The 25492-nt window shown below is 45.9% G+C and overlaps 1 protein-coding gene across 3 annotated transcripts in view; it reads left to right on the top strand.

The window, feature by feature from the left end:
- Positions 1-25492, top strand: part of bcar1 (BCAR1 scaffold protein, Cas family member) — a 54167-nt gene that overhangs the window by 6976 nt on the left and 21699 nt on the right. Inside the window, exon 1 of one of the 3 annotated variants that reach the window (XM_028958849.1) lies at positions 10838-10872. The exons of 1 other annotated variant lie outside the window; for it this stretch is intronic. In XM_028958849.1, the coding sequence (XP_028814682.1) occupies positions 10840-10872 (33 nt within the window). In that variant the 5' untranslated portion in view covers positions 10838-10839. Of the gene's footprint in view, positions 1-10837; positions 10873-20015; positions 20284-25492 lie in introns of those variants that run through there. One more of the 3 variants, XM_028958852.1, reaches the window with a different exon arrangement.

Below are 25492 nucleotides of genomic sequence, written 5' to 3'. Positions count from 1 at the left end.
CTTTTCATCTGGACCCCGGCGGTCAGCAACACGAGCCTCCTCAGCTCTGGCGAGAAATAGCTGCGGTGCCAGAGGGGCTTAAAGGTTTCACTGATGTCACGTTGTGAAGTTGGGGGCTAAAGATCCGTGCTTGAGGTTCATTGAGAAGCCGGGAGTGGGTTAGGAGTTATTTAAGTCTTGAAGTGTTATAGAAGTGTGGATGCTGCGCCACCCGTCCCAGTACTGAGAGGAGTACTTTCCTTGCCCGGTTTCTTGTGGGCCATCCCAGGAGCCTACGCCGAATTGGTACTGAGAGGGCAAGCACTTTACTGGTCAGTCAGGGTGTCGGCCATGACTTATGAGAAGCATAGTGGAAGAAAGAATGATGCTGAAAAAAAACGACAGAATAAAGAGACAGAAAGTCATTTTTGAAAATGGTCGGACAGACGCAGCACATTTGCTTAAAACCATCCGTCGTCTGGGTTTGAATGTACGTATTTCCTGTCATTCTTCTCCTTCTTAATTACATTTATTTAGTTGTCCTTCTCTCACCTCACAGGGAGCAACATTTCAACGAGACAAACGTAGCAAAGCAACGACGACCTAATGTTTCCACAAGGGCTGTCTCCCGGTGAGGGGGTGGGGGGTGAAAAGCTGTTCTGCAGACTCCTGGACCGGCAGCGCGGAATGCCTGCGCTCCGGGGACCGTCGGCCCAGGAGTCCTGCCGAAAGCGGGAGCTGGAAACTGCACGCGGCCAAACTGGGCCACGTCCAGAATGGTGTCCTGTCAGCAGCCACAGTGCTAACACACACACACACACACACACACACAGAAGAGAACTCCAGATATGCTTCCATAATTTACATACGGAATAGCCAGGTAAATCATATTGATGTTCTTACCCTTATATCTTTATGCATCGTTGTCCAGATTGCGACCATTGTTCTTCTGATTTAGGTCAGACGCTGGAAGAAGAAGTTATAGATTACACTGTTTTAGAATAGAAACCATTTACTTTCCAGTTTGGCCCAGTCCCTGCATCATATTGTGTATTGTTGCCAATGTGACATCATTACAGGCCGCCTGCAGCCTAAGTGGATGATCTGGAAAATATTTACACCGAAGACAATGTTTCGGGGTAATTTAATCCGTTGCATTTTTATAAGCCAGACTTAGTGGAGATTTTATTCAAATCCTTTGAATCCCTGCTGCCGACCTCAGCTGTGGGCTTGGGGGAGGTCCAGGGGAAGAGACCATCCTCATGGGGCCAGATCCTGAAATATCCCCAGCTTCTGCCAGCCCTGGAGGAATGGACAACAGGGTATTTTTACGCCGCACATGTAGGGATGTCACATGACCTTGCGGAAAACCAGGGCTGGCCGGGACTTTTCTCTTTCTCCGCTATTTTCTCCACATAATGCGTAGATAACTTTTTTTTTGTCCATTGTATGGGTGATGTGATTTTTCTGTGCTGGTAGTGGTACGCAGATATCAGCACAATATTGCATGTTGTTAAACAGTAATTAACATTTTAGGGAATGGAACTGGTTAATTTTTAATTGGTTTAACCATTTCTTTTCAGCACACAAATAGCTGCAGGCAGTATTTTGGTCAGTATTGAAACATGTCCAAACCCTAATGAAGATAATTATCCTGTACTAAGACTGCATTCTCATTATGTGGACCCAGGAAGCCAATGTGGAGGTTGGACTTGAACGTTACGAGGGAAGAGGGTGTCTTTTCTGAGAGGACGCTTTCTTCATCACCTTCATCTTTACATCTTCACCACATTGCTTGCTTTCTGGCTTTTAATAGCTTTTTATTTGGTGAGGGTGTGCAGTAGCCTAGTAAGTAACACAGTCACCTATGAAGCAGAAGACCATAAAGTCACAGATTTAAACCCCACTTACTGCCATTGTGACCCTGAGCAAGACACTTAACCCTGAGTGTCCCCAGGAGGACTGTCCCTGTAACTAAGCCGCTCTGGTTAAGGGCACTGCTAAAATGTCGTAAGTGTTTCCTTTATCAGCCCGTTACGTGGATATCTGCTTGATGTTAGTCTTGTGTGTGGTGCATCATGTATTTATCATCCATCTCTTGTGTGTGACATGTTGGTGCCCTCTGGACGAGTCCCATTTTGAGTGTTTTCCACCCGGCCCACTCATCATCAGGCCAGATTGACGCCTCTGAGCTGTGTTTGTTGACCGATCGGTTGGTTTAACGTGTGTGAGGAGGGATTGATAGGCCGTGAGCCGCCTTTTCTGAATGATTGATGTGTTTGTCAGGGTGTGTGAGCACATCCTCAGGCTGTTTATTGTTCTGGGTCTTTCTGGACATTTTGTGTCCTGTGTGTTTGAAATGTTCCCTGTCTGTGTGTAAGATGGAGACATAGATGCTGAGAACGAGCTGGGATGTCTCTCTGAAGTGCTGCTGCCAGTATTTTTTTGCAAATGCACCATCAAGTATTGATAGTTACACTACAGTTAACAGCCTTAATTGAATGTATTAATTATAAGATTATATGAAAAAATCCATGAAAAATCATTGTTTTTAAAAAAATTGAATGAAACTGCAATGGGCTTATCCATGACTGGTGTCTTTCCCCAGTACATCATTCTTGCATGCAGGCTGTGGCCGTGGTTCGAATTCCGCTTGCACGGGTCTGTTTGTTTTTATCGGCTCTGCATTTAGCTGCACCATTTAATAGACAACACCTGTCCTCTGTATGCCAGAAAATAAATGATAGAGCATAATATAATATTCCATGCTATTAGTATATTAGTACTATATTATTGTATTATTTGGTTTGTCAGACTGGACATTTTTGTGTGTGTGTTTAGATGATAGAAGGATTTACCACCAGATCACTCAAGATGACACGTTTTGGAATCTGTGGTCAGAGGGTCCTGCTTTCTGAAAGGGCCATCTTATCTCAGATTCCTGGAGGGGAATCAAGCAAACCTTCGACAGTTCTGCAGATCCTCCATTTTCTCAGATGTGGCCCTCCGGGAAATCTGACTTGTTTGGATTAGCGCCACGGAGGCTCTCTCCATTCCTCATGTCTGGACAGAGAGAGAGGAAACGAATTCTTTCTCTTTCTTCGGAGATTAAATGTTGGCTTGTTGTGAAAACAGCTTTTCTGCTGATGGATGGGATGTGATGGAATAGTGTTTGTTTGTGTCTTTGCTGAATACAATGGAATAATCATTCTGCCTTGAATATCCTTACGAAAAATGAATTGGTTAATTTGGCTCAGTTATTATCTGGATTGTTCGCTACTCTCTCTTATTAATAATAGCTGCTGCTGCAGAAAATATTCTCACTTCTCCTGATAGAAGCCACAGGACAATTGTTTGATTCAACATGTGGCGTGGGGAGTGGGCCGTGCGGACGTGAGAAGGTTTAGAGCTTCTGGAACGTGCTCTCTAATCATGCAGTCCACATCTCTGAGTCTCCTCACAACATCCACACTGGGCATGCTCAATAAGGACCAGGAATGTGGCTCTCCTTTGTCCTGGAATTGACTGAACATGGGACAACAGCGTGGACCCACCGAAGGCACAGCAATATGAAATAACACACGTGACACAAGAAATTTGCAAACATTTGCGTCTCTCCAAGTCAGGGAGCAGCGTTTTACACTCTTGGCTTCTCTCCACCACCTTAAGTTGGACATCAGGGATGGTCCTGAAGGTTCATGCTGAACACTTTCTCATCATTCACTCATGTTAATGAGCATCTCTTCAAGCAGCTTTTGGTGATGACGATGGTGAACAAAGCCGCCATGAAGGTAAAAAGAGGCAAATTCATCAAACATACTTCACTTTCTCCTGATAGAACAAATACTAAATATGTTTATTCCACTGGATATTAGTCTCCATTACTGCCACAGTGTAGGTGTGCCTAAACTTTTGGCTGGTAGTGTATGCCATATAATGGCTGTAATTCATTGTAAAAGCAAATTTAGCCGTGTATTAACTGGTTGAATAGGCTGCAGATTTTTTGATGCACAGCATACATCACATTAAGACGTTACTTACATTAGGATGACATTATACAAAAATAAGTTAAGTTAATGTACTGTGTCAACAACCACCTCTGGCACACACAAGCGTTGTGTGTGTGTGAGTCTATGATTTGCTCACTTGGCTGCTCTTATTTTCATTCCAGGTAGGAAAGTGCGCAGCAACTATGCAGATAACGGCAGCCAGTTCAGCTCCTATGCTGCAGATTTCGGTGTGTTGCTAGTGCTAATGGTTATGGCAGCTTTTATGGGTTTGGACTTCACGTTCTGATTGTATTATCAGATACAGTATATCTGAACCCATTCTGTGCTGTTTTTTTAATGCAGTCACATTCAGTGCGGCATTCAGATATCCTCATTGGTTGATACTGATAACACGCCACTTAGCTCAATAGAGAACCCATTGTCTCTAATCTGTTCTTTTTGTTTAAAAATAAATTTTTCTTTTATCAATCACAAACCTTAAACATAGCATTTAACGTCACACCAGCGTCTTTAATGGCCTAGAGCACAGGCTATATTCCAGCCTATTACTGCAATGGCGTCATTGGGGGAAGAAAAAAGGCATTGAGGAAAAAAAAGGAATAAAATAATCCTCTTGACCTTATTTCAGTTTAATTCTAACATTAAAAGGACATCGGTCCATTATATGAATCGTGACTTTATATATTTTTTTAATGCTGAGACCTTTGTTTTTTCCAGCACACTTGTGTTGCTAAAGGAAGGAAGTCAACTGTCACAAACACTGCAGATAGACATCAGAGCACTGTGTGCGTGTGTGTGTGCGTGTGTGTGTGTGTGTGTGTGTGTGTGTGTGTGTGTGTGTGTTGGGGTGCGCTGACATTTTCATTTCCACTGATTAATTTTCGACAGAAGCTGTACCCTGTTGTCACTGTAGCTGATGAAAACGACCCCCACACTTCACCACTAAGCAGTGTGGGATTTTAATTGACTTTTCAGGTGATTACGTTTCAATATTCAGACTCTGACTTTTCCCTCCCCGCTTTGCTCTGCCGGATAATAAGCCAAGGTTGGCCACGGGTCTTTTATAAGGGTTTCCTACCTCCATTACCGTTCTGTGTACACCTGGACAATGTTTCCTTTCACACAAGCAGCACTGATGTGTTATTTCCATTATTTGCAATTGTGAATATTAGAAGAATATTGTTATCATTATTGATAAATGTAATCCTACTGAATAGAATCCAGACTGCATAGTAACAAATTGTAAGAGATGTTGTTCTTGTGAGTATATTGTGAAATATTTTGAGGTCATATCACAAATGAAAGCTTGGTCCAACAGAGGCTTTGGTATCAGTGCTCTCAGCTGAATGATATATATGAATAGTCTCCACCGCACCCAGTGTAATGCTTCATATGTGCAATAAAATAAGCAGAGATTTATGGTGAAAAATCAATAGGAGAGTCGGGTGGTGTTTACCCTGCTCCCGGGGAGGGGCTCTGCTCTGCTGTCTGAGCCAGTGCCCTCCACTGTCAGTCATACCCTATCCTCATATACCAGTCTTGCTTATTACCAGAACTGTCAACCCCGAGGCAAACTCTTCACACATCCCGAAGCATACACACACACACACACACACACACATACATGTGGACTCAAAAGCAGATTATTCATGCAAATTCAAGGGAGCTGTTATTGTTCATTTGCATTCTGATCAAATGAAGATAAAAGTATATTCAAGTGGTAAGACATTTGTTAAAGTGTAAAAGAGTGGGATGTGACTCTCGACAGCAGTTCTGTTAATTAACTGAAAAATTATGTAATTATGAAATAGCATTCTATAATTTCACATATATAGTACAGACATACAGTCTTGTAATAGGTGGAGAGTGTTTTATATGTATATAAAATGTAAAATTTGACTGGCTATTGCACGTTGGAGGTCGTGCACGTTTTTGGCCGTTATGAATGATGGTTTCACTCATGTTGGGCTCTTCAGCGGCCACTTGGCTGATCCGGCCCTCTTCCAGAAGTGCCTTCAGTCCGTCTCTGCTGTGTGGCAGTAAGAGAGGGGCGATGTGGGGTTTACGGGACTGCTTTTTCTCTGAGCATCGTGTGGATGCCCTCATATGGTTGTGTAAATTCAGGATTTTTGTGTGTTCTCTGTGTGTCATGTTATGTTTTGTGATTTATTTGAATGTAGAGTGTTTATCGATGAACGCTCCGAGACGGAGGTCCTCCATGCTGCAGACTGACTGGAATATTAGCCCGTGGCTCAGACCCTGCGCTGCGCTGCAGGTCGCCCCATCTTTCACCAGAGGAACTAAGTGGTCTGGTTTTATGGAAATAAACAGCACAGAGTTCCTCTGTGTAAGAGCAGGGTTCTTACATTTGAGATGTTTTTTTTACTGAGAAAGCACAAGGTCAATGTCTTTGTTCTAGTAGTGTCAATGTTGGCACAATTGCGCATGTGTACGAGAGATCTAGAGTGTGCCTGTGTGTCCTTTCATCTGTGTGTGTGTGTGATGTCTGGAGAGGTAATGAGAGGTGCGCTGGGAAAACAAAGACAGCTGCAGGCCCTGCGTCCGATTGGCTGAGTGGATGAGCGGACGGCGGTGGAGTGGAGCTCAGGTGGAGCTCATCTTGCTGGAGTTCCGTCTCCTCGCACTGACCGTGCTCCACAGGCTGCCTTGGAATGGGGGATTTGTCGTGTTCCGCTAGTAAAACACGCTAAAGCCGCATAGCTACAATCTGCTGTGTAATAATATTTTGGACAGGCAGACCTTTTCTCTCACTTCATATGTATTTTGGACGTTATTCACTCACTTTCCATCAGGGTCCCGGGACAACCTAGGTGACTCCGATTCACAATTCACTCACACCTATAGACAATTCCAAAGCCCAGTGGAAACCTGCCCCAACAGGCGAAGAACATTCAAACTTTGCACACAGAAAGTCAGAGCTTCGAACTTACAACCTCGGAGGCGTGAAGCCATATCACTAAACACCATACCACTATTCTGAATATTATTCCACCATTATTGTTATTATTATTATTATTATTATTATTATAGTACAGCTCTGTATATGTGTGGTGTAACCTTGTCTGTGGTTTTTTCGTGTGTGTGTGTGTGTGTGTGTGTGTGTGTGTGTGTATGTAAATAGCTCTGGCAGGCTCTGCACACTTCCTGTGTTGATGTGCAGCAGCTGCGTGTGGGGTCGAGCAGCCACTCTGCGCCCACTGACGCAAGCTCGAGCCTCTTCGTGACTTTACTGTTGGTGACCTTGACGATACCAGTGACGCCCCCCCCCCACCCCCTCACCGATTTCAACACCTCCGTCTGACAGCTGACTGGCATCGATATTAAGCCAGTCCGCGTCCTGCTCTCGTGAAACGCAGCCCCTGCCGGCTGCCGGATTGCTTTGAAAGGGAGCTTTACAGACCAGTCATTGGAAACGCACGTTTTTTTGCCGTTTTCCAGGTCTCTTGGTATGCACACTCGCTATTTGAATCAGTGCAGTGTTGGAACTGCATCATAACGCTGAGTGGCCAGTTTTGTGCCACGGCTCTCCTCATCGATCATCAGCAGGGCTAGGAAAGAATGCATTTCCCAGCATGGCCCTATTTTAATTTGGTTTTTACATTTCTACTCACATGCTCATTCCCTTACACGGGCTCAGACAGGAAGTGCAGTTGTTATTATTATTATTTAAAGTGGGACTCTTTTTCCAATTAGCCTACTCCAGTTCTGAGGAGGGTAAAAAAAGCCCGTCTGCCCTCCGGAGACTCTGCCTGTTTCTGCTCGCAGCTCCCACAGCACCGATGACTCTTGATGGCAGCTGATGCACGCGTCTGTTGTGTCTTTAAAAAAAACACGAGACTGTGATACTCATATCACGTACGACAAATGCCTATTTTCCAATGTTTGTGCATCCTCCACGCATGTCTGCTCGCACTCTCACCCTCCTCTTCCAACATGTCACTGTGCCGGCAGGACAAATCACAGAGCAGCGTCTCAGTTGTCTCGTGCCGTGCTGCAGTGGGGGCTGTTAGCAGCAGACAGGCAGTTTGAAGGACGACTCTGTCAGAAAGGCCCCCTGTGTCTCTCTCCTGCGGTCCTGCGGTGACCCAGTGGCCCCGTCCGGCCCGGTTCACTCCATTTGCTCATATCCAGAGGAGCGCCGGCGCAGTGCAGCCATCACCTCCTGCCTCAGGCTGCCGTCCCGGCGCTGCCGGCGGCTCACAGCCGCATCATACACAGCTGCTGATGTTTTTTTGGTTCGCTTTTATATGTATTTTATATGCAATTATCCTTCTATCATCTAAAATGAGAACAAAAAGGATTTTTTATAAAATGTGTGTGTGTTTAATATGCATCCTTTTTTGAAAATGTATTTATTATCCTAGGTAATTAGAGAGATTTTTATAAAGAGAGTGTGCGTGTTTATTATCTCTCCATTTCTCCATCCCTCTCTCCTCTCTGTGTTAATTGGACCAGGCTGAGCTGCATTATCAGAAGGCGGCTGCCGCGCTGCTGACTGGACATGTTTGCTGACCTGTTTTCGGCTGCTGCTGTTTATTCTTCACAGCCGTCCTTTGTTTAGGCAGATCAACACCTTTTTGAATGTATTTAAACGGGGAGTCCCAGTAACCACCGTGGAGTGGCGTCTTGGCGTGGAGGGGTTGTTCGTGTTCGCATTGTTTGCATGACATTGATGAGGATGAGTGTGACCTGTGTTGATGGAGAAGAGTGTGGAGCGCCACTCCAGCTCACTTATCAACACAACTGGACAAGACCGGTCCACCTCACCGGCCCCTTCAGGGCTGGTAGCCATGGTAACCCATCCCAGGCACTGCAGTATGCCTGGCTGTGTATGAATTGGTGGGTGTGTGTTCGACCAGACTTGCATAGTATGTAACTGTGAACTGATGTCACCGCCGCCCCATTCAGACCACGCATTCATATCTAGATGTTGTACCTGGATAAGAAAAATGCATTTCTGCATTTCTCACATATTTGCAAAGTCATGTATATACAAAAGATGCGCTACACGGCATTTCATTACCAGATGTAAATGCTTTCATTATTCCTGTACTGTAATCCAGATAGGCATTAAGATAATAAACTGGTATACAGTATCAGTGTATCAACGTTTAAGATCATGTGCATTTGCTATGGTATTTTCTATTGGTTGTATAAACATGCAATGATTTATGATCAAATTCAGCTTTTCGATTTTTAAGTTTTACTTTGCGGAATTTTTGAGGGACCTGAAATAGTGCACATTGCAAAACGGACAACGCCATTGTTATCAGATATATAGTCAATATAGTATTGTTATTCTCAGTGATGCATCCCTAGTTTACACGGGGGCATATAGGTTAATGTTTGTATCTGTGTACGAGTAAATGGCCATGAAATTGAGCCACATACTCTAGGTAATCGGACTTGAGTGTGAATTATTGGGGGATTTCTTGCAGAGATGAAACGGTCAGGTACGCCATTAGATTAATGCATCTGCCTCCGCCTCACCTCTAATGTCTTTCACCTTCTATTCCATCCTTTTCACTCATCTTCACTGATGCACCTAATCTTTCTCCCTTTCATCTCCGTTCTACTGTGCCCTCTGATCTCCCTTTCTGTACTGCAGGCTTTGGTGACATGCGGTGCTGTGGGCTCTGCTTCTGATTGTGAGTGTGTGTGTGTGTGTGTGTGAAACTCTGTGATGAGGAGGATGACATCACTTCAGACTCTGGGAGGGGGTTGTAGTGGTGTGGGTGTTTTTCTCCTGGTTATATGAGACTCGCCGGCCCCTCTACCTTCAGGTCTACCACAGAAGCCCCTCAGGAAGGCCAGACACCTGGGAGGGGGCGGGGCCTGTCCCAGAACAATTGGCCGTGCAGGTGTGTGGGAGGGCCGACGTGTATTCCTCAACCTTGAACTTCAAACAGAGGCCTGATATTTAACCGGCTGCACTGACAATGCAACCTCTGACCACAGCAACATGATCCATGCATAAATCAGAGCCAATCTCAAAGGGTGGGGTTCTCATTTTCACTCTGTAACATCAGTACCATTGAGTGGTTAGCAACCTGGCCAAACAGCTATATTTAGGTGCTCTATTTGTGTCTGTATGGCCTTGAAAGAGAAAAAAAAATGAGAAAGAGACGTAAAAGACCAGAGATCAGAGGCATGCAGCTGTGTAAACACGGCCTGTTTCATCCTGTTCGTGCCGCCCCTGGTTTTTACCTGTTCCAGCAAGAACTGGTAGAGACCTTCGCTGCACCCCGCCCCTGTCCAAATGCCGCTGTTCTTCATTAGCATCTGCAGCAGCAGCAGCGGCGAGCTGCGGGGACGTGCTCCGGTCTCTGCGGAACAAGTGTGCGAGGGGCTCGGGCGAAGCTCCATCCGAAATGCTGCAAGACCCAGCACGTCGGGAATGAGCATCGGTGGAGTCGGTGCTCCAGCGCGCGGATGCTAATGTGCAGCTGCGCGCTGATGCGGCACTGTTTTCATTTACATTCATTTCCTATGCAGATTATCTGATCTCGGATGCCTGAAATACTCCTTGAAGAGTACACACTTCAACAAGCACACCGTAACGTGACAACCTGGTGCAAAGTGTGCGTTTTCCTGTTTTCGTTTGTATGTGCTGGTATGCGCTTATGTGTCCATATACACTCGTGTTTGCTTTTTTGGGTATGGATATGTGGTCATTTACAACACGAAGGACGTCTGGACATGAGTTTTTACTTGACCAGTACTGTATATACTCTGTGTGTGTGTATGTGCGGGCGTTCCTGTTTTGGTCCTGTATGCCTCTCACAGCCTGTCCTCTCCTGTCCTCCGCTCTCTCCAGGTGTTCTGTAAAATGTTTGACTGCCTGCAGGGGGCTCCAGCGGAGGTAGGTACCGCACTGCAGCGCCGAGTGCAGAGAAGCTGCATGCGCTGGCGGCTACGATCAGATAACGGATTGAAAGCAGACTCCACTCACAATGCACCCCATTCAGTCCTAGCGCACTGGCTGGTGATTTGCTGTGGTTTGTTTGGCAGCAGGATAAGTCTCATTTCTATTATGTGTGTGTGTGTGTGTGTGTGTGCATGTTTTTTTTTACTGAACACTAAGTGGTTGTACCAGTTGTACCCTTCTGATTGCTAATCTACTCTTTTGGAAAGAACATGCAGCTCGTTTTCTCCTCTTTTCTAATGTCCTTCCTGTCATTTGCTCATCTTTACCCCCCCCTGCCCTCGCTGTGGTGCGTGTCCCACCTCTGCACCCCGGCTGCTCTCGAATCGTGGGTCCAGGCTGAAAATGAACTCCGTCTTTAAATGAAGCTGAAATTACCAGCCCATCAAGACGGGGTGTTCTTCATTCCTTTAAGCAGATCCAGCACAGCAATAAAGCCATAATGCGCCCCGACGCTGCTGCCAGTCGGGTGTGCAAACCCTCACAATGGGATTTAGGACCCGTTAAAGATAGCGAGCGAGGGAGTGAGCGAGAGAGAGAGAGAGAACATGCTGCAATCAGCACAAGCAGGGAGGGTGTCCATAAACTGTCATCAGAAACCTGCCATGCTGCTGTCCCTGGTTCTGTATAATCACTAGGATTACTGCCCACTGTGGAGAGGGGGATGTACAGAGGTAGGTGGTCTGGCTTCTTCTCTGGATCATCCATCACCATGGGAATCTCTTCGTTGTACCTGACCAAACATCAGTATCCCCTAAAAGTAGTGTGGACTCGTGACCGTTAATAAATGCACATAATGAACGTTCAGGAATGCAGTTCCTGCTGCGTTCATTTATTAGCGCTTTAGGGTGCAGGCGAGTCCAAACCAGGAAGCGTGAAAGGTACAGAATAGCATTGTATATGTGTGCATTATTTTAAGCTCAAGGTCAAAGGAAAGCTGCCCGTGTGGACATGGCGCCCGACAACTGCAGGGAATGGAGTGTCTGGTTCCTCTCAGCCTTATCGCCAGCTCCGAGGGACGGTAATGGCTTATTAGGCAGCGGGTAATCCGCTGCTGTGAGGGGCTCACACATCTACTGTGCCACACAGGACGCTAAAGGTGTGAACATTCACGATTCGATTCAATTACAATCATCGGCGCATCCCCTAAATCTTTCTACATCACTTTACATTATGTTTTACACTTTACAATGCGTCAGCGAGATAAGCGATAAGTTAAAACAGACGTCTTTCTGGTGTTTGTGCCGTCGGGTGAGCGTGAACAGAACACCGACCGATCAAAGCGTCCACGGGGCCGTTCAGTTGTTTCAAATAAACGCTGCATGCAGCGTTTTCCTGCCGTCAATTTCTGCCGAAATCTTGACTAACATTAAACCGCAACAAGAGTCAAGCAAACGCCAGTGAAACACTGCAATTGCAGCTACAAAACGTGAATTCCATTCAGAGGCCGTTCATTTCATGTGAACAAGGCCGAATTCCTACCCACTGTACTCAGATCAGGCAGCCACAGTCACTACCGCTACTACTTTTCAACTTGCTTTTTATCACCAAGCAACGTCATTATGATAAAAAATCAATTATGTTTTGCACTGCATCACTACAGGACACTTGCCATGGCTTCCCACCCTTAGTTTGACGAGATCACCAGCACTCAGCTGACCCCCTGACCTTTTGACTCCGATGATGTCATGCCTTGGGTATGGTGACTAAATGCCCATCTTCCCATTCTAGCTTATGTGGAATAGATTAGCAGAACAGTGGTAGAACTGGAGTGGACCGGTGCGAAACGAGACGGTGCGCCCTCCTCACATCTTTTGTCTCTTTCTCACACACATTCCTCACCTGATGAATGGGGTCACATTTCATGGCCTTCTACTGATGTCACTGACCCCCCAGGCACGGTGTTTCACTGGGTGTAATGGATGTTCCCCTGAAGAACCTTGCCCTGCCCCGGCCCACACTCATGATAAGGAGTGAAGGATTGAGAGATACAATTGCTGAGCTAATCAAGAGTTTAAATGTCTGAGGAGATCTGAAAATTCTCGTTCATGCTCTAGCAGAGAATCTTCCTCCCCAGCTGTACTTTTCAGATATTTTTGCAGTGCAACCTCAGGCTGAAGGTCCAGGAAGAATTCATATCACAATCACATTCGCCGCAATTTTATTCAAATGCGGTTGGTCGTCCGAGTGTCTTGCTGTGAGAGTCGCTGACAGATGTAGTTAAAATCGATGAAATCTGAAGCAATCCCACTGCTCTCAGCCCCGGCTCCTGGCTCCTGGCACCCACACACGAATATCCATACAGAACTAGCTCAAAAAGCCATATTTCTCACAAATGTCACTTCACATGCACATCAGTGCATAACCTCAGTTCTGGTCCGGACCGTGTCCAATCTACACCGGGAGAAAGGTTTGGGATGGACTGAGTAACTGAGAAGCAGGAACATAACTGTAGCCTGTGTGTCTTTTCAATGTTAGATGTTCATGTTCACTGGTAATTAAGCTTCTTCTGTTATCGTGGTTCAGCAAAGCGTTATCTCTGCTCACACAGATTTAGTCCTCTTTCCGTGACTGACATGCCAAACGACCAGATAGCTTGTGGCATGCGCCTGTATTAAAAACTGCTCCTCGATTAAAAAGATCTGCATCAGCATTGTTTTTCCAATTAGGAACGGTGTAAATGGCAAACAGCGCTGACTGCTGATTGGCAGGACACTGAGGGAGCTGATTGGAATGTGCCATCCAGAGCACGAGAAACCCGAGACGCCTCAAACCCAGATCTCACAGTTGAACTCTAACCTCTGACTCGCTGTGTTAAAGTATTTAACGTTCACTGCTGTCCATGTGTGGCTTTTACAGAGCAGTAAGTGGCACACTGTATTTTATTATGGTTCTAAAAAGACTAGAAAGTGGAAGATTTTGGGAACAACCATAAAAGAACCAGAACACTGGACTGTAAATACAAATTAATTAAGTTATTAGATGAATGTACAATATTTCATGTCTGAAATATATTTCATATTTGTCTTTCATGCTATGTTGCATTACATCCATATAAATATAATCTAGTCATGTTCTTTGTTGCATGAAAAATTGTTCTAGATGCAGCATGCTCTGCCTAAAACCTGTTAACATTACGTCAAAATAAAAACCATGATGTACCACAGGTATGACATAAAAGATTTTTGAATTTAATGATTTTTTCATTTTGAAAGATAACCTTGCAAATGCGAATAGTCTAGTTTTCCATCATGGATAGGGGGACCAGCCTTGAGATTGACTGGGCCAGGTCATCCCTGATTTTTTCATGGAGCTGGACACACATAGCTTGTCTACAACATAATTTTTTTCTCCAGGAAGCTTTTAAGTATCCTAACAGTAACAAATGGCTGCACGATGTTATCAGATAAAATAATGCACTAGTCAAAGTTTAGTGAGAAATGGGATTATTTAACATTAGGTGGCAGGCACTGATGGCCTCCTGTGATGCACCACTGTCCCACTCTCTCCAGATATGCAGGAAACTCAGCTGTCCAACTCGCTCACACTGGCCTACCATCCCTGCTGCCGGATGTCTGCTTTATGAATTATCTTTACTCTCTTTGTTCCAGATGCAGCGTCGCTGCTCTTCAGACAGCTGAAAACAGATTTCTTTCCTTACAGTCAGCCAGTTAGCATCAATCCAGGACTGCAAGGGCGAGGACTAGCATTCTTTAGACCAGGGGAGGGCAAACGTTTAATCTCGGGGGCCACATCGACTTTGAAATTTGTCAGACGGGCCGGGCCAGCACCAGATGCAGACATATCAGACATGAACATAAAAAGTATTAGAGTGTTTAATATTTACATTCACTTTTGAATGGCAACTGTGTTGCTTATCAGCCTTCGCTTCTTCACTGCTTAACTAAGGAAAACCAGCGTGTTGGATGTTGAGATGTGTGTTACATGGGGGTTTAACACAGTTTAGTGTAGGCGGCCGGTTAGGCGGCGTCTCCATTGCGTGGTGCCAGGGAGCAAGAGCAGCCGCGTTCTCGCTAGTCAGTAAGTAAAACATGGGCGTGTTGTACTGTTGACTTCGGCTACCAGTTCATACAAAAAACAAAAACGCTTATTCCGGGTAGATGGAGCGGTGAGCGAAAGCTCACCACATGATTCAAATGTACGCATGCACGCAGCTTTTTTACTTTGTCAAGAATATGTCGTTTATTCATTTATTAAGATCATGGTTTAAAGTTCCCTCACCGCAGACGTCAGCTCCAACTCCGCCACCTCCTCGCCATTTTTGCATTTTCTTGGTAGATGAAACGCATCACCTGACCGCATCACCTGAGAGACATCATAACTTTGACTTTATTTCGCCAATCCTATACCAATTAAAAAGCCCAACGGGCCGGAGATCGCCCTCCCCATCTTTAGAAGCTCCACCAACAGGCACAGCTGGGATTCTGACCCCCAGCCGTACACCACAGAGCGCTGCCGAAGTCAGCTGCTGTCGGGCCGCCCCGCGGCCTGTGGGTTTGGACCCGGGGGAGAGCTTTTCCCGCGGCACCGCCGAGATTCCTCCGCGCCCGTTGTCAGGTAACGAGGCCTCCATGAAGCAGCCCTTGCGCTGCGTGCTTTCGCTGTGAACCGGTCACTCCGGGTCACCGGGCCAAGCCCAGCCCATAGGAAAAGGTCCCCTTCCTGGAAATGCCGTCCGGATGGCCTGCTGGTATGGTAGAGTTAGCGGCGCATTCCTGCATTCCGTGGCGGCGGGGGGAGGGGACGTCTTTCGCAGTGCATGTGTGTGTGTTTTCGTGCAGCGATCTCGGCATGGCGGCGTTGTGTGCATCTTCGTGTCTGTGGTTGTGGGGGGATACGGGAGGAACAGTAATCTCATCCTGTCTTCAGTCTCCTGTATCAGAGCGCGGTTCGCGCCGCCGTTTGCCACCGCTGTTGTCTATCTGAGTGCAGCGGGCGGCGTTACCCGTTTCACCAGATTTTGCCGGATTACTCCCTCCTGCGGGGGCGTACGCAATCGATCAGAAACCACAACAGAGATTAAAAACAGGAAATGAGTGGAATTGAATGACGCGACCACCGCTCTCTTTAATTTGGTCTTGGGTGAGGCCTCTGTGCATTTAAAGTGGATTTTTTTCCCAGGGATCCACAGGGATCATCTCGCTCACACTTCCATCACTTATCCAGGAAATAGAACAAGCCCCTCCAATTCCCATTGTGCAGGATAATGTCATTTACCTTCTGCCACATTAATGCTAATCTTTTTATTGAGAATTAACCGGGTGCTGCAAACTGCTCAGATGATTAAAAAAATAAGTAAATAAGCAGCAAGAAAGTTTTTTTTTTTTTTTTAATCGTATCAACGTATTTGTGCGTCAATAAGAACACAAATAAAAGCTGAAATTGGAAATGGGGGAAAAAACAAATGCAATTATCTATGGAAATTAATGTTGAGATGTTTCAAATGAATCCTGTTCCCCCGGGGGAAAGATCTATAAACACTTACTGTTATTACAGCTTTTTTATGGCAGGGCTGTGGCTTGTTTTTTCCTGTCTTGCACAGATAGTGGTGGTGTCTTGTCCGCTATCAAAAGGTTGTGGGGAGGAGGAGAGCAGAGCGCCTCCAAGTGGGTTTAGGTAAACTGCTAGTCTGTCACTGAGACTTTGATGCAGGGTCCCGATACTTGGAATGTCCTGGGTTCCTTTAAAATAAATTAATACATTATATATATATATATATATCTAAAACCTCTAAACATCTAAAAATTGCCAGTAAAACTCTTCTCTCTTCTCATCTCATCTCAATTCTACTAAAAACTTGGGCCAGTCTAGATGTGGACCATACCATTTGTGAGACTATAAATTAATTACTTTACATTTCAACAATTCCTAAGAAATCATATTGTGCTTCCATCAAACAACAAACTAATAATGTAATAATAATTATGTAATTAATATTATTAATAAAATACTAACAATTTATCATTAATTTATACATCATTTTACATCTATACCTTTAACCACCTCTGCCTCAATGCCATCTTGGTTTATTCTTAGCTCCGACCTTCCGCAGTACCCAGGAGATTTTTTAAACTGCCCACCGTCCTTTACTATAACTAAACAATGTGAGTCTAATTACAAAACCAACATATCGTTTATTATAATTAGGAAACACTGCAACCTGGTTAAGGCAAGAACTAAACAACAATTTGTTATCAATTGAGTGTCCTTACTGGTAACAGCCATTAGCTCTGTTACAGTCTACTTTTCTTCTGCACTCCATACTAAGTGGTTGAAAGGACCTCAGTGACAGAAAACTCAGCAAGACTGACAATGAAGGAATAAAAGAAAGACTTTATTTTTCATGCTTCAAAGCATGAGCATCACTGCTGGCCTGGGGGGTTCCGGATGTCAGAACACAACGATGTGCTTTGTTTTGCTTGTTGAGTTCTGAATTAAGTCTTCACTGCACAGCACATGCAGACTCTCCTCGAGCTATGTTCTGTAATGAGCATGCTTTGAATGGCACAAGTGATGTGAGAGGTGCACTTTAACTGTACACCCACATGGGCTACAGGAATTACACAGTCATATATTTAACTGTAGAAATCACAGTCACAGTATGTCATATGAGCATTACAATGTTTCATGCGTTTTAAAATGTGGTGTATGATGCCAATCACACAGTGGTTAAAATGTCTATTTTGGATCAATGTTTATGGAATTAGGGTATATAATATATTTATGCTGTATCATGTTCATTGCACTGAATGTTCATATTACATAGAAAAAGGTTCTTTTTTTTAATAATTATGAAGCTGGAAGCATTTTGTTCTGAGATATGGAGAAGGAAGTTCTCCCTCAGCGCATCTGATAAGATCCTGATGAAGAGTTAAGACGCAGATCCCTGCTGTTTCAGCTGAAATGTCTGCCGCCCAGCGCCAGTGCTGACCTCCCAGAAATGTCATATCCAGACGCTGCAGGTGCTCAGAGACCTACATTCAGCGCAGGCTGTGCAGTGAAACCAGTGCAGAAATCCTCCTGGAAATGCTTTATGTTTTGCACATCTGAGCCCTGACCAGAAAAAAACAAACATAACATCGATTCAGAAGGAAATGGGATTTCCATATTCACATTCTCTGACCCACATCTGTTGTCCTCAATGCGCCGTCTGTTCCACTGAACGCCAGCAAGGCATGGACCATGTTTTCGGGAATTCTTTTCACAATTTTGGAATGATGAAGTCCCGGGGCCAGGGTCCCGGGGTCAGCCAGTGGCGGGAGAGCCATCCAGTGTGTAGGTGTGAAGTATGCATGCGTAGCCGGACCAGAACCACTGTGGCACAATAGAGCCAGTGTTCTCACGGACCCTCGCGGCCCTTCTGTGGTCCTGCGCACCCCGTACCAATTTCTACGGATACACACATGGCAGCCCAAGTTACTTTTTTATTTTCCTTTACATGGTTACAAATGTCGTTTGCGTTACAAAATTGAATGGAAGTGTAAGAGACCCCGTTTAATGTGAGCGTATCTGATGGGCAGGATGTGTTTCCATGCTGACCTGATGTATATATCTATCACGTAAGGCGACAGGCAGTCGCGTCCCTCCACCCCGTCTCTCTCCAGCCAAGTGTGACTGTGATTTGTGGGTCCTGCCGGGGACTGGCTCATTAGCTGATGAGTGGGAGGAGACGGTAATTGAAATGGTGTCGGACGCGATAGCATAATCTCCGTGGTGACACCAGCTCTCTGTTTAATTGACAGCTGTGATTTCACCGTGACTCTGTAGAGAGTGTTTGTGCCAGTCACAATTTTCCCTTGAGACTATTTGATTGTGTGTGTGTGGGTTGTGTAAAAGCCCCTGGAACCCGTCTCTTAATAGCGTAAGTGTCAGAGCCACACAGTCACCATGGAGACCAGACACAGCACCCCTCTCAAATAAAAAAGAAAAGAAAAAGATGGTCACTGTGACAAGTTAAGAGCTCAGAATTGCCCCAGACACATTAAATTGGGGGGGGCGTGCCCCCGTTCTGCTTCCCCCCACCCATCTCCACCTACCGCCTTTAGCTGTCTGGTTTCTGACCTGGAGGTGCAGGCCCACTTCTCCCTCTGTCACCAGCTGAGCTGATATTAAAGCAAACTGACTGGTGATCAGGGGTAACCAAATGCACTTGATTATTAATAAAAGGCCTATAACACCATGTGACCAAAACCTCCCATGAAGAAATCTCCCATGCTGAAAATGCGTGAATGAACTCACCTATCAAAATAATAGGAATAAATAAGAATTCACGTCATTAAGTCTTTAAATGCCTAATGCTACAGACATTGTTGGTCAGGTCTAGGCAGTGCAGTGGGTGGTTATCTCAGAGCCAGACCTGTTTGCGACCTGCTGACCTCACCACTTGGCCGTGTGATGTCACCCCCTGCTATTGAGGATTAGTCTGTAAATTCAGCGCTGGGTCCAGGCTCTGCACACGCGTTTTTGTCCAGCCGTAAGGTGAAGGTAGACGTCACGTCTGCAGGTGTGGATGGTGACGTAACTTTTTTTTTCATTTCCTCTCCTCAACCCTGGTCAAACACTGCCAGCCCCGAGGGACAGCAGGACGTGGGACCAGGGCTTATCCAGAACAAACTGAAAGTGTTTACCCGAGTGACTGTGCAAACGAACCAAAAAAATCTGTTTGAAGATTAGTCATTTACACATTATCTCATTACAGCATTTAGAGCTTTAAAAAGCCAAGTCGGGAGCTAAAAGAAACCATTTTTTGAACACTTGAGTGGAAAAGATGACCAGGAAGATGGAATTTGGTAAGTCTGGGAGAAGAAGAAATGGAAGAAGAAGTTGGGGGAGGTGTGTGAGTTTGTTTGAGGCAGGAAGGGGAAAAAAAGCGGTGTCTGTGTCCCTCCAAGGTCCAAACAGAGGCACACTAAACATTCCTCACAGGCAGGGGGAGAGAAAGGGCAGAACTCATTAACATAAGAAGAACTTCCTTGGCCAATCAGAAGGCCGGAGTGGAAATGTCGGGATTGAGCAGGAACTAGGAGGGTGTCGGGTTACGGCGCATTCTTCCCTCCCGCCTTTGGCCACAGCGGCGGGGAGAGAGTCGGTGAAAGAGCTCGGGAGAGGGGGAAGCATTGGGGACACTCTCATTCCTGCCCTCTGAGATCACGGATCTGGAGAATGCGTTAGGATCTGCCCAACGTCTTCATTTCTCCGCCGGGGAGGCCGAGGGGAACTTTAACCGGAGGTGGCCAGCCGGCCGGAGGACTTCTTTTTTTTTTTTTTTTTTGATCTTGTCCGGAGTCAGCTGGACTCGTACTGCGAGGGCTAAAAATGAATTATCTGGTGAGTCTGAGTTTGTGCGTGAGCTTTGTACGGGACATGCGAAATACCTCAGCAGAGAGGGGGAAAGGGGCGGGCTTCGTGCGGCTAACGGGACATTTTCCTACCTTTTGTTGTTACTCAGCAGGAGTTTGCCAGTTCTTTCGTATGTGTGTTTTCTGTGTCCCTTGTGCTGTGTTCATATTTAAATGAAAGAGCCTTTTGTGAAATGTCAGCCACTTCAGATTTAGATGAAGTAAGTAACGAAGTGAAAAGGACAGGGGTGTATTCTTCACCGGTCCATTCCTGACCCCTCATTCCAAAACTCCCATGTGTCGCCTTCCGGGAAGAAATATGTCCTTTTTCCTCCTTTGATGCAGACGTCCGAGGAATAAAGCTGAGTGGAGTGGGAGCTGCAGAGCTGCGGCAGAGGGGGCTTCTCTGCTGACTCTGCTGGTTTTATGGCGTGAGTCGAGCGCGAGAGAAGGAGAGGGAATGTTGGCAGCATCACCCGCTGATTGCTATTGTTTGAATGTGCTTTCGTTTCGTATAGCAGCACGGATGACGTCGGGCTTTGGTATTTGGATTTGAGGACTGGCTTGTATTTGCGTATGACAATCCGGTAATTTGCCGCCTATTTAACCGGAGGACCACCCAAACATTAAAAAAAAAATCATAAATTCGGTCAACTGAAATAGTCAGGCGGTTTTTAAATGCAATGTTTGTTTTAGGGAGACTTTTTACTGCTTCTGAAGTGTTGCGGCTTTCCGAAATGATATGTAGTTGGGACACTTCTTAGCTGCTGCGGGACGGAAATGGCATAGGGTCCAATGCCGTTTTATTACTGCTTTTTGGACTGGCCATGATTCACGCACTAAGTAAACACCAGCGTCTCACGGCGCCCTGAGAGCAGGGGTCCAGAGCAGCCTGGGTTTACTCACGCAGAGAGCGACTCCAGGCCCTGACCCCAGGCGCAGCCGCCCTGACTCACCCCTGAATCACCCCGGGCCGGACTCAGCCGAGCCTGGGCACCGAGCTGGAATTCCCCCTCTCCTCCAGCCGTCCTGGGAGGTCTGACTGACCAGCACGGCCTCCAGGCCTTCACAGAGGTTGTAGACGTCAACGGCGTGGGACAGACAGGCGCGATAAGGGAGCAGGCGGTTTGCTTAGGGTGGGACTGTGAGAATGCAGGTAGTGCGTATGGAATGTGAGAACACTTATCAAGCTTTGGTCCACTACTGTACAATGTCTTGATATGTGATACACTCTTAATAGTTTATTTTTAATAAAAACTATTAATCACAATGTTCAGAGCTGCCATTGGTACTGTAATTAATCAATATAAGTAGTTATTGTTCCATATAAGGAGTTCCATTCAAAACATATTCAAGATAATAAGAGAATCAAAAGAAAAAAATACATACATGTTTATTAAATGTACATATATACACAAAATAAATAGGTAATATTGTGTACAGTCACATATAAGTAATTTGTTACATAGCACGGTGGTAGTAGCCTAGAGGGATAAACACAGGTTCAAACCCCACCTACTACCATCATGTCCCTGAGCAAGACACTTAACCCTGAGAGTCTCCAGGGGGACTGTCCCTGTAACTACTGGTTGTAAATCACTCTAGATAAATGCTGTATATGTAGCATGACAAGAGTATTCAGTATTCTGCATTGCTTGGTTTCAAATTTTATACATGCATGCTGGTTGTTAACAGAAAGGCTTTCTTGCTTTCTGTCCAATGATTGCATGTTCATATCTTATCAGATAGTCTGGACAGTCTTATGCAATCTTGTGAGCTTTCGGAAAAGTTGAACTTTGAATAATCCACCAGACTGCAGGTTGTAAGCGGTTGCTGCGCTGTGCCTGTGGCGCCGCTGTCATCACTCAAATCTCTTAAACACAGAGCAGCCATTCCCCTCCAGCGGCTTCACACCCTCACCCTCCACCATCACTGCCGCCAACTCGCAGCTCCGCAGCAGAGCAAATCCGAAAGACCCTCCCGAGGGGAGCCCCGCTTCAGCCACAGCTAAACTCGCACACTCCTTGGGGCGCTTGCTGTTTGTGGGAGATAATTGTGTCTGGGCCAGACGGAGATGGAGATCTTTCAGATAAGCTGTCTGGTGGGAACCGAGCAGCATGCAGCCACACACCTACACCAACTTTACGGGAGTAGCATGCAGGGACATGGCAGAAATGCATGTTCGGCTTATTAGTCGGGTAGCTTTCCCTGCCTTAAAATTGTACAAGAGGAGGAGGAGGTGTAGATGAAGCGCTGTGCTAGCAGAGAACGTGCCGCACATTTTTGCATGATAACATGGTTGAACTCATGTACTTTTGTTTGGACAAACAGGGCTGGAAGGAGGCAGCAGATTTCCAGCTATTCTTCATTTTGACGGCCGAGGTTGTCTCCTCCCGAGAAGTCCACTTCCTGCCTGTTCTTCAGGCATGCAGAAATCCACGAGGCCTCCGGCAATTTTTAAAAAAAATGGAGCTACTGGAATGCCCGTCTGGGGTCGCGGTGACGTTCGCTGTGCTGGAAGAATGAGTGCGCTGGAAGCGCAGGCTGTAATTTTTGGATTTATTGTTGGCCATTGAGAGGATTCGGAGCGTGTTTGAGCAGCGACAGGGTCTTGTTTCTCAGTATGCACTGTATTTTTATCACAACCAAAAAACCTGCATTCTTTCAGCCATGGTGACCCTGTGCCTGAATGGGCACGGTTGCAGTGCGGCTGCTATTTGATGCCTTGCTTTCTGGCTTGCTGCTCGAGTTAAAATGGGCGTCGTTCCAGCGCTTTGTCGTAGCCTGTAGCTACAAGAATCAAGATGTTTTTCATGGTGGTGTCACAACTTGTCAGGGTGAGCGTGGGCAGGATCACAGTCTTGTTGTTTCTGTTCTGATCACTCATTCACTCATCACTGGTCGTCACTGTGACACTTTTCTTATGAACAATGGCAGTCTGGTGCAAACTGTTCACAACAGAAGAGTCACGCGTGTGTGTGTGTGTGTGTGTGTGTGTGTTGGTGTTTGTGGATGGTTGACCTGCATACCTGTGGAATGTGTGGTACTAGGTGAGTGGTGGACCTAGATGGGCCTGGACTTGCACCGGGAATGCCTTACAGACAGCGTTTCAACACTCAGGACGTCTACACTCACGCACAGTATTTTTGATGAAGATATAATACCTGAATCCGGAGTAATGCCACTTCGTGCTCCACTTTCGGCATCATGTTTGTTTCAGCCCAGTATCCTCGGTATCCCAGTCCCAGTAGAAAAATGTAGGTTTGCGGTCTGGACTGCGCTGCTTGTTTCGCCGGGCTTAGTTAGGCTTTGGAAAGTCTCTGCTGAAACTAGCTGCGTGTCACAACACGTGACAAACTCGAAAACAAGATGCTCGTTGAAACTGATCACTGCTCTTAGGCCTCCTGTTTTTCTGTACGACATCAGCAGGGCTGATTGTACGAAGCTCGAACCATAGTTATCCAACACACATACTTCTGTTCAAAGCGGACGAATAGAGAATATTCCTTATTCTACCCGGATTTAGTAAATGCCTCCCGTCAAAAGCTAGATGTTTGTGGGATGAGAGGGGAAGTTTTGCGGATGGAGCAGGCACCTTAAGCATTGTTGGGGGAGTACTGAAGTAAGAGGGTCTCTTGCTGAGCTGGAGGGAGATACACACCGACACCTCTGATCAAGACCCTGCAGCACTGCTCTGTTAGTATTCTATCATGGCATAACAAGTACTGATTTCTACTGATACACATACAGCAAACAGATGATAGTAAAGATTAAACGGATATATAAGTAGATATTGTTATTAAAATAAAGTCACTAAAAATGTCAGTGTATCAGTGGCAGGGCATATAGGGTCACCTTTTGTGCCGAGCCCATTTTTGTTTAGTCAGACTCAGGTGCCTTATGTGCCGTGAACAACAGTACGTGCCTTGTTTTGTCTCCAGTGTCCATCTGTTTTAAACTAATAAAAACTTCTGATGGCTGGGGGGTGTTTTTTTTTTTTTTAAATGGACGTGGGGTGGGAGGAGGGACAAAGGGACGGAAAAATTACAACAGAGGAACACAAAGCAACTTTGTTCTCCGGTGAATCCCCTTATTACGGCCCGCCACTGTGGGTAAATTGTCTGCGGTCTTTGGGACGAGCACAGCCCCCCAATACGCACACTCAGCCAGCACACCCGCTCCATGCGTTCCCGTCCATTGACCTGTCTGCGCCGAGCGCGCTCAGCCAGCTGCCACATTACTTCCTGTTCGGTGGCTGTCTGAATGAACGCCACAGCCCTTTCCTTCCCTCTCACAGCTCCTCTGCTTCCCCTTTTCCCCTCTCTCCTCTTCCTGTGGAACTCCCTCTCTTGCCCCTCTTTCCCAATTCCCCTTATCTGCTACTCTTTCCTTGCACTTGTGTTAACTCATTGTGGCCTCTAAGCCCCCCTCTCAAGCCCATTACCCTTTTAAATGCAAATGGGGGAACTTATCGTCTTGGGATGATGAATTTCCTTTTCCTCCTCTATGCCTCTTTTTGTCTTCATTCGCTCTCCTCTTTCTTCTCTGCTGAGATAATAAAGTTTGGCGTCAGACCCCGTCTGCTCCTGGCGCAGGGCATGAGGGAAGGTTTTGACCCAAGTGACTGATCTCCGCAGTGTTCACCCCCATGGCGAGGAAAGATCACCCAGCGTTCACTTTTAGAATTGATAAGTGGATTCACTTGTTTCTGAATTCTGTTCCAAATAGAAATCTACAAAGTATCTGGGCTCGGGTCATCAGCTGTCTCCACACGAACATCATAAACTATGAAGCATGGTCAAAAATCGGTTGGAAAATGTAGTCCAACCTCCGCCCAAAGAAGCCCGTCTTCTCCCAGACTAAATCAGCTGTCCCGAGATTGTGATCTGAGAAATCGTGTCTCTGCTCAGTGAGAAATGTAGGAGTGAATCATTCCGCAAACACTTCCTGTGTGTAACTGGAAGAATAGAGAGAGGGATGTGTTGTGGACGAGAGGTGCGGGGCCTTGGCTTGTCTTTTATTATAGAAGGCGAAGTTCAAGTCTTTGTGATGTCATCAAGATTCTCGGACAGGAAATGCCATTGCAACACAACAGAGGGAAAGAATTCCTGGATGTTTGTAAGCCCTTCGTCGTTCCTTCAGCGTATGAATACCTGAAATATTTTCAGCGTTCGCTGTGCAGATGTAACGAACCTCTG

The sequence above is a fragment of the Denticeps clupeoides genome, chromosome 17, assembly GCF_900700375.1.
Source record: "Denticeps clupeoides chromosome 17, fDenClu1.1, whole genome shotgun sequence".
Lineage (NCBI taxonomy): Eukaryota > Metazoa > Chordata > Actinopteri > Clupeiformes > Denticipitidae > Denticeps > Denticeps clupeoides.
This window is presented reverse-complemented; position numbering and strand designations above follow the sequence as displayed.